Genomic DNA, 14467 nt, shown 5'->3' with positions numbered 1-14467 from the left:
TTCTGAACCTTTTTGTCAAGCTAAAGCAGAAAGCCTCATAAATTGAGATTTCTAAGTAGTGGATCGGTGTTGTGGTGGACAGATTTACAGGTAGACTTCCAATCAAAGTTGTTTCAGCTATTTTCCTAGCTATAAGAAATATAGTAGTAGATGAGACATTACATTCATAGAGTAAAGAGTTTATGTTTACTTTTTTATTTTCTTTGATTAATTAGATAAAGAAAAACAAAATACCTCATGGCTGATTGTGATTTAATTTTAAATTGAATTGTTTAACAAATGCATTTATAGCCATTCATTTTAATAGTGTAATTGTGCATTATCACAACAAGATGTTCACAATTGTTACACATTCTTTGAGTTACAAAATGTTGCTGGAATAGTACAAGACAATACTTTCCACACTGCTACATGTTGGAATGGGATACATTAAAAGGCTTTGACATCATTCAAAGTCACTTACTCTGTTTTAAAGAAAAAAAGAGATATGGATGTGAAAAGAAAAAGAGATATGGATGGATGATATTGAAATGTGCTCAGAAAAATTACATGAAAAAAAATGTACCACAGCAACAGATAGCCTAAGTAGGTACATGGCACCCCAGAAAGGTTATGTTTGCCTGATCTGAGCATACCTTTACTGCTGTACTCTGCAGTCTCAGGATGTCCAAAATGTAGAATGCAAAAGGTGGCACTTGATAGCGATGCACTTTATGTTATAGTTTGTGATCAAGGTAAGTAGTGATTCATCTTTTTTTTTCTCCATTGTCACTGTTGTCATGACTGTGGAGTAGCGGATAATTTACATATTTGCTATCCAGTAATGTAGGTGCTTCCATTGTGAGAGTTGAGCTCTGTGACTACATTGGAAACAGGTTAGTTGAGCTGGAAAATAGCTTGGCTGTGTCACTGTGTTGGAGGAAGGCCATGTGCGGTTGTGACAGTGTGCTTGTATGCACTGTACTCCACAGCCATAGTAAAATGTACTACTGCATCGCTTTGGCATTTATACTGCTTAATGGACTGTAGGTTCAACTAGTGATAATGTTAAGCATAACACTTCACAATTTCCTAGACACTGAGTGTTTGCCTGTAGATATTGGTGCAGTACTTTTATGCTAGTAAATCCTAGCCAGTACTTTGCAGTGCATTCTGAAATTCACATTTGTGAACTGTGGGCTATAAGGTAAAAATCTGGACAGTTGAGAGTTATGTCTTAACATGGTTTGTTTTCTGTTATATAAATGTATGTTTGCCTATGTCTTATGTGCAAATTCAATAAAGGAGTTAAAAAAAGATGAAGTGGTTAATAATCAGCTATTAAAACTAGAGTTCATATAGAAATCCCAAAGCAATAAAGATTAAAAGTCTGACTTTATTGTAAATAATCTGATAAGGCTTGATGCCCCCAGAAGTTGAGCTTTTAACATCTATTACTTTGGGACGTCTATTTGGCTAGTCTATATTAGAAGTCCAAACTGGATTTATTTCCATACAAGTTAAAGCCAGAGTTGCCATCTGTGAAAAACAAGTTTAAAGATATAAAAATCATTCTAATTATCAGAAATTTAGAGATGAATTTGATAAAGAAATGTATAACTATAACATTAAAATATTAAAACTAAAAAAAAAATCATAGTTTGAGAGAGGTAAGAGAGATTTTGAGAATGACAAAATGTTGGACAAGCCAAAAAACATCTGATCCTGCTGTCTTTTCATCATCTGATGATTCTTGTGTATCAAAAAAGTGAGTATCGGCCACATCAAATAGCAAAGATTTCAGGACTGGACAGATTTTTATTTACACAAAATCGATCAAACCATTACAAAATATATGCCACACAGAAATAAACATGATCAGTCAGCAGAGGGGTGGTGGGATGGGGTGGGGGCTCTTTCTAAATAACATCACAAAGTCTTACAACAACAAGCAGAAAACAGTAGAAGTTCAACACAGAGCTGAGGGTGACAGGCAAGTTGAAGTAACTAGGTTCAAATCAACACAAAGAAGAATCATTAGAGGAACAGGGCATAACCAACATCCAAAAACAAATCCACCTACCAAATGAAAGAAGTACTCAAAGGAAAAAGTAATGCTGCTAAACGTAAGACATAAAGGATTATGTTCATCAACTGGTCTCTTATCATAACCAAGGTGTTATATTTTTGAGAAATGGATGTCAAGCAATGGGATTTATCAGTCAGTCAGCCTCGTACATTGGTGAACCTCGTCAATGTCTAACATTTATTGAGGTTAGCGTAGCCAGCCCCATTCCCCTTGTGGAACTGAACATAGGGCTATAGCAGTCCCCATTAGCATACACCAAATGGGGACTACCAGAGCCTCTCTCTTAGAACCAGGCATGGAGTAACTGCTTAGCATAGCATGTTACTCCACATCCAAACCATTTAGGAATCCGCCTCTTAACTTGCTAAAGAACTAAAATACTAAACTGACTGTACTAAGTACTGCTGAGATGTGCAAAGGTTTCTTTCTTAAATGTATGTTGCTGATTTATACTATATTTTACAATACAGATGCATCCAGAATGAGAAAAGTAGACAACAAGATGTAGAAACGGTATGAAGAAACTATATATATATATATATATATATATATATATATATATATATATATATATATATATATATATATATATATATACACATACACACACACATATATATATATATATATATATATATATATATATATATATACACATATACATATACATCTATATATATATTTAATTAGATAAATATAAATAAATAGATAAATATACAGCAGTGCAGCAGGTAAAGAAAACACCAGAAGACAAGCCTATAACTGAAGATTAAGCATTAGTAAAAGCGCATAAGAAAATGGATATAAGAGTAATCATATCATATGATCTAAAGATGAGTAAGTGGTGTGCCAGAGCAGCAAGGAAAGCTGATGGCGTATTGGCTCACATTTGGAATATTGGGATACATAATAAGAGGCATGACTGGTAGAAAATCCTTACCTGGAGTACTGCGTATATTTTTGTAGACCTCATCATTCTAAGATCATGTACGACATGCAGGCGCAGAGCAGGGAATACAAATTGCACTCTATTCATTAGCAGGAATAGTCCTGAACAAAGAAGGCAAAGGGGAGCCTAGTAGATAAAAAAGAGCCCTATGGATCTCCGAAGAATCTAAATGACTATGTTCTTAAAACAAAAAAAAAAAATATGAAAATTATGTGTGTGTGTGTGTGTGTGTGTGTGTGTGTGTGTATGCACTTATGTATGTAGATGTGTGGGGGGTGTTAAAACAGGAGGACACAGCCTGAATCTACATGAAGGCAGATGCCTTAGTGGAGACACAAGAAAATATTATTTCACAGAACAGGTAGCAGATGTCTGGGACAGTCAAACTAAAGGCATGTATGCACTGTTAAAAACTGAGAATGCAAAGCAAAAAATAAGGAAATTCTTAAAAATATTGGGATAATGCCTTTGGTTAAGCAAGATGTGCAGTTTATACAGTAGGAAAAAAATCTAGGGAAGCTAAGTAGGCCAAAAGGTCCTTATGTGTTTTCAAAATATATAAACTATAAAGATCTACCCTCAGAAATCTTGCAAATCATAGCATTAAAGAATTAAACATTTGCAAGGCATTCTGTGAAACATTTACCATTATCATGCTTTCAACACTCTACAAGTTCTCCTGACCCCAGCCCCACACAAATATAGCTGCAGTTGCTCTTGCTACAAACCTCCCATTCTGTGTTTTTTTTTTTCATTTTCCAGGTTTTTTTTATATCTGTTATGTCCTCATTATCTCCATCCAATCTTCTGTGGTGCCACTCTGGTATCTTTCTGCATGTTGATTTATAATAATAGCTGCCCCATGCATGTGGGGAGGGTGGCAACAAAACTCTTTGTGCTACTTTAACCAAAATGACCAGTACTGGCAATTGTGTAAACGTACATAGTGAACACCCTGCATGTGCACACAGGCAACAATCCTAGAGGTTTTTACACTGACTGGTGCTGGTTACATTAAATAATGCTGAATAGACCAAAAACAAGGCTGTTGTGCCCTTTTTTCATAATCTCATGCAGTTCCCTGCAGCCTTGCTTATCAATACCCAACATAAAAACCTATTACACACACTACTATGGTGAAAAAGTAGCAATCATGAAGAAATAGCTTAATAGAACTATGACTGCATTAGCAAAATAATTCAGAACTGAAGAGCTATATCTTACTATTAGACAAAGCACTAAATCTTTCTCCTGCATCTTTAACTGGATGTCTGATATCTCTTGATGAACAATGGCACTCTTTTCTTCAATTTTCTTCACATTTATTTCCAGCTCTGTCAGAATGCCTGCTTCTTCTCCTTTGAGCTGTTGGATCAGTTGATGTTCTTTATCTTGGAGAAACATATGAAGTTTGTTAAACTCTGACCTAATGTGTTGCTCCAAACTGAGGGCCTGTTCCTGGGAAGTTAAAAATGAGATAAGAGGAAACACTCTCAGCTGTACACATGAAAAAATGATTTACTTGCTTTAAGTATAAAAGACTGAATGGAAAAAAAAACATAACAGATTATTTGCTTACTTTGATGCTTGAGACTTTCTGTTCCTGTTCTTTCTGCAGTTCTTGTAGATCCTTTAGACTGGATTCCAGAGACACTGATGCAACTTTCAATTTAGCCTTAAAAACACAAGGAGTGTTACAGCATTTTCAAACTATGGATTCAGATATTAAAACAGTATCTCACAAACTAATTTCTGCCAATCGCATTGAGCCAGAGTTGTGTCACTAACACTCTCAATTCAGAAACAAGGCCACAATGGGAATGGGTACAGTACCAGTGACTAGTGTGTGTGTGTGTGTGTGTGTGTGTGTGTGTGTGTGTGTGTGTGTGTGTGTGTGTGTGTGTGTGTGTGTGTGTGTGTGTGTGTGTGTGTGTGTGTGTGTGTGTGTGTGTGTGTGTGTGTGTGTGTGTGTGTGTGTGTGTGTGAGTGTGTGTGTGTGTGTGTGTGTGTGTGTGTGCGCAAGCACATGCGTATGTGTGTCTGTCTGTATGCCTCATTAAGGTCCACTGCTGTCTGACTTTGCACTGCATGAGCATCTTGCACTGACCATGATTGTTAAATAACTCACATGCTGCAACATCTGTTTATATTGTAACTTAATTGAGGCATGAAAGGTAGTTACCATAGGAGCTGGTGCATGAATGGAATGTCCGATCTGGTGGTGGGGCCACCTAAGGAACTGAATTTATTTATTTGTTTGTTTGTTTGTTTGACATTTGTTAACTGGGATAGTTTATCTGGGCAAAAGCCCCTTTTCAGTGGAGGACTGGGGAGAAAAGCTCCATAGTACAAGTAAGTAAAATTTACAAAACCGAAGATGAATACAGTGAACATTTTACAATAAAACAGTTAAGCAAATGTAGATGACACTCCACAGTACAATAACATTGAAGAAAAAAAAACATAGCAAATAAATATACAATAAAACATTGAATGAATTTACCCAACACATTGAGTTATTGTGGTGGTGGTGCTGCGGTAGCGTTGTCGCCTCACAGTAAGACGCTGTCCGGTTCGATTCTCAGCTAGAGCGTCTTCTGCGTGGAGGCATGCGTGAATGGGCGTACCTTCGTTGAAGGTTGTGCATCAGGACTGGCAACTCGGCACGTAACAATCAACTGCCAATCATTAGTGGACCGGTGTTCCGTTGTGGCAACCCCTAACCGGGAAAAGCCGAAAGACACAACAACAACATTGGGTTATCTTCAGAGGGCAATTGTATAATACAGAGCAGTTAAGTGAATTATGGTAGTAGGGAAGGGAGGACTAGAGTGGATAGTGATAGAGAAAGGGGTGGGTTCATGTGGGATGATTACAGAGGCAAATCCATGTTCCAGTAAGGTACCTTTTGAGAGTTTTCTTGAATTTGTGGATGCAGGAAATGTTTCTAAGGTTCATGGAGAGCATGTTCCATGCAAGAGCAGGGAAGTAACTGTAGAGATTCCGTCCAATAGATATATTAGGTTTGTGAATTTGTAAGAGACATTGGTCAGAGCTTCTTTTTTTTTTAAAACAAGTTTATTAATTTTAACATACAAAATAAATATTATGACAATCTTATGCAAGTAGTTAACATATAAACAATTATAACATCTAATAAAACAAACAAAAGTATTACAAAGAGACATCCACTCTATTTAATTAATTAATTTAACTGTAACATCTTTAATAAAAACCTAACTGTTTTTTTAAGTTGTTTTTGTAAATATTATATTATATAGTAAGATAATGTTTTTTCCTATCTTGGAAGGAGGAGTATCTGAGTTCCAGTTTCTTTTTTATTTTTTTCTAGCCACTGCTAGAATTGACCATAATAAGGAAGTTTTTTTTTTTAACACATTTAACAAGGTGTTGTTAAATAAAATATAAGAGACTATGTTTTATACAATCAGAAAAACATATGTGCCAATCAGCATTTATTTCTACAGTACATCTCTTACATATATTTTTTTTTTTTGTTAATTTTTCATCATTAGGGGTGTATAAGATCTCTATAAAAAATTTTTCAGGTATAAAGTCTCCAATTAAATAGAAGAAGATTTTTTTTTAGATTCAATATATATATATTTATCTTGTTGTTTTGGTAACTCACCACTAATGGTATTGAAATAATTGTTTCTCTCAAGTCAAATTCTTGCTTTAAGAGTCTAAATGGATGATAAAAGAATACCTTGTGTATATATTATAAACTCTTTAAGTAACCATAACATGGGATTGTTTATAATAGTATTTTTGTGTGTTAATGATATTTTTGTGAGTGCATATATAATTATTCCAAATTTCTCCTTCATTTTGCATACGACTACTGATCTATTATGTTTCTTTAATGCAATCCTAGGTCTACTAGGTGCCCATAAGAAATTTAACATTTGTGAATTTAATTTCTTAATAATTATTTTTGTAGGTGGGAGTATTATTGATTGTTTATATAATATCTTATATTATCATTTTAATAATTGTGTCTTTCTTCCATGGTAAAAAACATATTATTCCAGCTATTGAAATGAGTTTGTATACTATAAAGACATTTACTATAATTATGATGTATAATGGATTTAATATCTTTAGTTAATATTATGCCTAAATAAGTTATTTGACCTGAATTGGGTATGTATTTAAGAAAATCACTAGTGAGAACGTTTTTCCTGTATATTGGTAATATTTTAGTTTTTCTTCATTAAATATCAATCCTGAAATATTCTTGAAATCTGTCATCTTATCAAATAATGACTGCATAGAAGAATTTGTGACACCCTTGTTTTGTGCCTTTAATATGGGCATCTTTTGTGAGACATATGTTCCAATTTTAATGTATGCCAACATTCCTTTATATAAAGTGTCAAATCTTTCTTTTTTTTCTGTTTGCATAATCAATCAGAGTTAAAGTTCTCCTTATATTATCAAAAGCATTTCTATTTGTAATAAAGCCTGTCTGATCTATATCTATTATACTTGGAATGATTGTCTTTAATCTATCAGCAAATATATTCATGAACATTTTGTAGTCAACATTAAGTAGTGAAATGGGCCTGTATGATGTGCAACTAGTTGGATCTTTATTGGGTTTCAAGATTGGTGAAATAAATGTGTATTGCCAAGATGTTGTTTTTATCAATTCATTTTGAGCTGAAATAAAAACCTTGTGTATTAATGAATAGGTACTCTTAGGAAGGATTTTATAAATCTCAGGAATAATACCATCATTACCTGGTGCTTTGTTTAATTTAAGTTTATTTATTTGTGTGATAACCTCTGTATGTGAAATATTTCTATCTATTAATCCAGCTTGTTGTTTATTAAGTTTTTAGTTCATGTTTGCAATTATAAAGTTCTTTATTCTGTCTTTAGATTCCATATTAATGTTATTATGGTTAATGTTATGAAAGTTATTTCTAAATTCATCTAATATTTCTGGTAAACTAGAAACATTCTTCTTTTTCCTTGAAGAGAAAATTTCTTTGATGTGATTTTGTTTATTAAGCCTTTTTTTTAAGTCTATGTAAGTATTTGGGACTTATTGAGTAAGACAAAAATTTGTATTTCTCTAATGTTATTTTGACTTTGTGATTTAAAATTTCTTTGTATTTCTCATTTAATTTGTTTATTTCCTCAATGACTTTTTTGTCCATAATATTTTCCTTATTATTATGTTTATATGAGTCTAATTTGTTTTGTATGTCTATTAATTCCCTGTCCCAAGTTTTCCTTTTGTTATTATACCATCTGATACTTTGCCCATATAAATAAGATTTTAGAGCATCCCAAATGTAAATAATGGAGACATCAGGTGTAGTATTTAAGTCCAAAAAATATTGTACCTCTGTAAGTATATAATCTTTTAGTTGGGTTAGGTATGCAGGTATTCTTTTGATCTGAACATTATGAGTAATATTTACCATAAATTCAAAGACAATTGAATTATGATCCGATATAGGGCATGAAATGATCTTAGAATTAGTTAAGTCAGTTACCAGTTGGTTAGAAATAAAGACTCTATCTATTCTTGAATAAGTTCTATGTCTGTTAGAAAAAAAGGTATATGGTAATGATTTAGAATCTGTCTGATTATTAATATCATTCAAATGATATAGATTAATGAAATCCTTTAAATGTTTTGCACTAGATGTAATTTTCCTTTTTCCTATAGTAGTAGTATCTTTTTCATGTAGGATACAGTTAAAATCTCCTGCTAAAGTAATATCTCCTTTAGAAAATGATATAATCTTATTGAGATGATATTTCACTGTATTAATGCCAATTCCTGGTATCCAGTATACATTAATCAATGTATAGAATTTCCCATTAATCTGTATTGTAACCAGGCAAAACATTCCTTTGTCATCTTTATAAGACTTAATAATTTTAGTTTCTGTGTGTGTTCTGAAGATTGTATATTTATTAGTGGCTAATTTATCTATATCTTTTTTCAGGAGATGTGTTTCCTGAAGGAATATTAAGTTGGCTCTATGCAGATTAATATATCTCATTAAATTTCCCGGTTATTCAATCCATTAATGTTTAGAGAAATTCCTTTTAAAGTTACCATTTAACTTTTATAAACATATAAAACATATAATCAGAATAGCATTTACTATGGTCAGAGCTTCTGATGGATCGAGGGGGCTTATAGAGGGAGACAAGTGAAGAAATGCTAGAGCAAGAGGTGGGCTTATTCAAAATAGTATGGGTAATGAGAAGTTGGGTAAATAAGAGTTGATTAGGAAACTCTAGCCAGCTGAGTGTCTGGAGAGCATGACAGTGGTATGATCTTGAGGGCAGATTGGCTGAAAATATAGCAGGACATGTGTAGGGAAAGCTGAGGAGATATTTCATTATATATATATATTTTTTAATTTATTCTTGTGTTTTTCTCACTTATTGCCATCCATATCAATGGCCATCTAGGCCCTATACAGAGTGAGATGAAAAGGCAGAGAAAGCCATTGATCAAGTATTCTCCCACAAAAGGTATATTTGGAACAAATATCTCACCTAGAATAAGACTATGGTAATTACGGAGCTCTAATCATTACAGGTGAGAATTAAAGGCCTGACTTTGCAGAGTTGGAAAAGCAGTTTTCCCTACTATTCTTTCTTGTTTATAGGAAAGGAGTGTGGCATAGCAGTTAATGAAAGAATGGATAAGCTTATACTGTGAATCTAGACCATAAGGCATCACTCACTCATTGGCAACATCTGCAAGTCCACATACCAGGACTGTAGCCAGTAGTGAAGTGATTATCACATCTACTTCTAAAAGAAGTTACTGGGTCAATTCCCCAGTGGAACAATTTCAGCAAAATGTTGGCAGTTATTGCAGAGGACTAAGTCTATGACCTGTTAAAGCTGCTTTCTGTACTCCAGAGTTCGATTCCTTCAGCCTCTATTTGCTGACAAGTCACTTAAGCAGACAGTGTTATTGGGCAGCTCAGTTAGGCTCTTCAGTTGTCTTCTGTACAGCATGCCCAGTACCTACCTATGTGCTTATCTTATAGTATGTAGCCACATCAACAAGTATGTTCTCCAACAACCTGTAGTGACATTCTCTGGACAGAACACCTTTTGAGTATACTGGACAAAAACTCTTCCTGCTTTGATAAAAACATTTTGTGAATCAGATATTATGAAGAATCAATTTATCAAAAATATATAGCCATAAACTTTTGATAAGTAAGTCAAAGCATAATGATGCATATGGTGATGTACATGGCATATGCATAGCTGCACTGTGGCTACATACCTTGGTACCTCAAGGTGGTACTATAATCCTGAGACCAATATCCCAGATCTAATCCCATTTATGATAACACTGTCTATATTCGTGGGTCCTCACTTTCATGTTCCCCTTACTGACATATATTTGATCCAGGATTTGTTCTAGTAATATCAGTAGGGCATCTTTTCAGATCAAAGTGCTGATTAGTTTTAGACAGATGCATTCTAAAAGAGCAGGCCAAACAACAGTCTTATTATGTCATACAAAATAGAATCCTACCAGAACCGTACACTTTTGCCATCAAAGGGGACTTCTTTACATAAACAGTGCCAGAGTTCAGACCTGTGATCCTGTGAAATTACTTATTTCAATCACAGTGTTAAAAATATGACTCAGTGAAATAAAACACTCCCATATTCTGTACAGCATCAAAGTTAAGGCTTCCCTCCCAAAGATTTCCATATTAATCAAGCTTATGGTTCAACAAAAAGGACATCAGACATACACAGGACAAAATTTGTAGCCTATAAAGTGTTGTTTTTATATGTCCTGTTTAAATAACATAGACAGGATTTTTGGAATTGTAACTAATCTTCCAGAATGTAACCCCCCTTCCCCCCTAGCAACTATAGCCTCCTGCAAAAAATATCTCCTGAAATGACAGGCTTAAGTGAAAGCACTAAACAGTCAAACAGGCCTTCAGAAAAAAGGCGCCATTTAACAAAGCAAGTAACTATAAAAAAGTTAGGTTCTAATACATCCCTTTTGCACAAAATAAAAGTGCATGAATTAGCAGCATACACGTCACTTTTAAATGGATGCAGCACACATGGTATATGCCTAGCTACACCCACACAAATGAAGCTTTTCAGATATGTACAGTGCCATATTTGTGATTATATAGAAGCATTATGCCAGTCTTGTGATACGTGGAAGGATACCTCTCAGGTCTCCACAGTGCCAGTCTTGTGATATTAGAAAATAATTCTCCTTATACCTGTCCCATACCAGGTTTGTAATGTTAGATAAGGACTCCTCTCAAACCTGCATTGTTCCAGACATACGATGCCACAAAAGGACTTGTCTGAGACATACACATTGCTCGGCTTGTGATCAGAAGAGTGGTGCTTCATGAGACATAATATCTACATCGATAATCACAGATCCTTCATTCCTCTCTTGTCTATAGCAAATATATGCTCATGTTTACTCTCTTAAGATACTCTTACATTATCTGAGTGGTCATACCCAAATACATTCCATTGCATATGTTATCTTTAGCCTACTGTAGCCCTTGCTGTGGGGGTCTACTTAGTACAGACATACCTGGAATTGTAACCCCCTCCAGTATTGATCTAATATGTGCCTTTGGAGGATATTTAACTTAAACCTTGTGAAATAATAAACACATATATTATAACCTATTTGTACTTAATGTAGTTTAATGACACTTTTCAGTTGTTTTCATACCTTTCCAGACAAAGTTTATAACATGATCCCCTCACACTACAACTGGGAATTGTTCAGTATCTTAGACAATTCTAAATCATTGAAATGTGATTCTTTTGTATGATGTAAACTTACAAGCTATACATTTCAAAAGAAAATGTGCACACGGTATACTTTCACTTACGTGATACATATTAACTGCTTCTTCCAGGGATTTAAAATGGTGGCCATAATGATTAGGGACACACAAGGGGCAGACCACAATTTGATCTTCCTCACAAAATAATTCCAGCTGCTTTTTATGTTCCACACAATGTTGATTTGCTCTTCTTTTTTTTAAATCTGAATCCTGACTCTTGCTTCTCTGCTCAGGCTCAGTTATTTCTTCCTTCTGCTCCTGCTGTATCAATCGAGCTCTCTCAGACTGATTAGATAAATGTATGCTCACAGTGTACTTCCTGGATGAGAACTCCTCTCTGCATTCAGGACAGGATATATTTTTGGCGCTATTCCATGTCTTATCAATACATGTCTTACAAAAGCTATGTCCACACTCCAATATCACTGGATCTTTAAATAGTTCAAGGCAAACTGGACAGTTTAACTCCTGCAAGAAGTCTCCAGTTTGCATGCAATGTGCCATCATTACTGAATGAGCGTCTTTGTTTCACTTTCACGTACTATATAGAGGAACAACATTTAGTGAAGTTTTTTAAAGGGACAACACACCAGTCAAACAGAATCTGTTACATTTTGTATCACATATTTTTTGCCATTTATAAATTCCCTTCTGATGCACACATGTAAACACACCTCATATGCAGGTGTTCTTAATTAAAATAATGAAAGTCACCTTTTAGAGAAATACAAATATGCATTTAGAAACACACAGGAAGTGAAAAACAATGTTTAGTCAAAGCATTCAAGCTACTATATAAATTCAGTGCCATAACACACTGAATCATCCCATTAGAAATGATAAAGAGATGGTAGTGAGTTTATTTCATTTTATTTTATTTTCAGAAGCAGAGGAATAATATATGCCTTTGGACCTAAAAGAAGGCCTGAAATGTACAAAAGTGAGGCCTTTTAAGGAGAAAGAGATCCCAAAGGTGTTGAACATTTCAAGGGACATTATCATCAAGACAGTGCAGAGGGCCCAGAATCCTCTACCTGATAATAATGCACCTCCATGTCACTTCAGTGCTTAAATTTGCAGATAAAGAGTTTAGCCACAGTTATTGTATGGAGAGGTTTTATGTCATTGGGGCAACTAGTGAAACTTTTACAGGCTTTTCTAGGGAAGTTATTCAGCACTAGAGAACATTTAATGAAGTAAGGCCCCTGTGTTATAAGATTAAATTGAACACATTTTCAAGTACCCATCAACTCTGATTCTTAAACAGAAGGGAGAAAATTTCCTTTGTGCCACCAGGGGATGTTGTAAGATTTTTGCAAGAAAACATACCTGGTTGGGTCTCTCTAAACTTGAGTAAAATAGTGGTTAGACTATCACAAATGTAAGAATAAAACAATCCTGCTGCAGTAAAATGATGTAGAGACTTATAGAAGAAATACTTTATGCAAACCAAACAGTTAAGCGCGTTCATCATATTTTTTTACAAAGACTTCATGAGAACCGACTTTAACACCGACAAAAAAAAAAATTCTTTAATTAACAAAGATCAAACAGTCATGTGCTGAAAAATCACCAATGAATGGCAGCAAACTAAACAAGATCAATTAGCCACTTAAAAACTTTAGCTTAAGAACTGAACTAATTGAAATAGCCTCATTAAGCCCAGGTATTGTTGTTACATCTAATTTAAGTTGCCATTCTAACTCTCTTTTGAACAAATGTGCATCAATAACAAACCTCTGTCATCTTTTAAAACTTGATCAACAACTACAAATTTAAAACAATTATGTGATTTGTGCTAATATGCCTATATAAGGCATTCATAGTTTTCTTGTTCTTTATGTTAAGCAGATGCTCATAAACTCGAGTTTTAAAATGTCTTCCTGTCACCCCCACATAAACAGCAGGACAGAATGCACAGTGCTAAATATATGACTCTTCCACTTAATTATAAAATAAATACAATTTGATTGTTAACTTGAACCTGATTTACTTTTTTAATATGTGGGTAGGAAGGGCAAAAAGCACAACTATACATACCCTGAACTTTTTTTCAGTGGAAAAAAACATCCATTTTCTAAAGTTAGCAGGCCTTTCAAGAAGCTGCTTAAAGTAGCAGTCCCTACTGAAAACAAACAAAGGATTATCACCGAGATGGGCTAGGAGGGAACTGTCCATTCTGTAAACACTCCAATTTCAAAGTATACATTATTTTATGGTCTTACTATCAAATGTATAAGTAATGACACAGGTTCTACTAAATTACCCCTTTACAATTACAGCCATCAAATCATCATTTTGAGCTAACTAAACAGAGGCAGAATGAGGTAAAATAGGTTTATAAAAACCCATTGAGACTTTTAACACATACCTCTGATTTGATCCCCTCTATGAAGTCAAGGGGCTAACTACGTCGTAAAAACATGTAATCTAAAATTTCAATTTCTGATATAAAAGTAACATCATTTGAAATCATCCTTGCAAGACAAACCATTTGCCCCTCGACAACAGCTTTCTTCTGTGCCAAGGGATGCCAACTTTGAAAATACAAATACATAAGTTCTTAGTCTTAGTCTTTTGGCTTTT

The 14467-nt window shown here is 34.3% G+C and overlaps 1 protein-coding gene across 1 annotated transcript in view; it reads right to left on the bottom strand.

The window, feature by feature from the left end:
* The window catches only part of LOC122813719 (zinc-binding protein A33-like), a gene marked incomplete in the record, with an annotated part of 72394 nt that extends 59982 nt beyond the window's left edge, over window positions 1–12412 (bottom strand). Inside the window, 3 exon segments of the mRNA XM_044086186.1 lie at window positions 4242–4475; window positions 4597–4692; window positions 11927–12412. Coding sequence (XP_043942121.1) covers window positions 4242–4475; window positions 4597–4692; window positions 11927–12388 — 792 coding nt within the window.
* Window positions 12413–14467: the final 2055 nt, after the last annotated feature.

Source organism: Protopterus annectens, chromosome 10.part0, assembly GCF_019279795.1.
Source record: "Protopterus annectens isolate FY-2018-M chromosome 10.part0, PAN1.0, whole genome shotgun sequence".
NCBI lineage: Eukaryota > Metazoa > Chordata > Ceratodontiformes > Protopteridae > Protopterus > Protopterus annectens.
The sequence above is the reverse complement of the archived record's forward strand: the minus strand, read 5'-3'. Positions and strand labels throughout refer to the sequence as shown.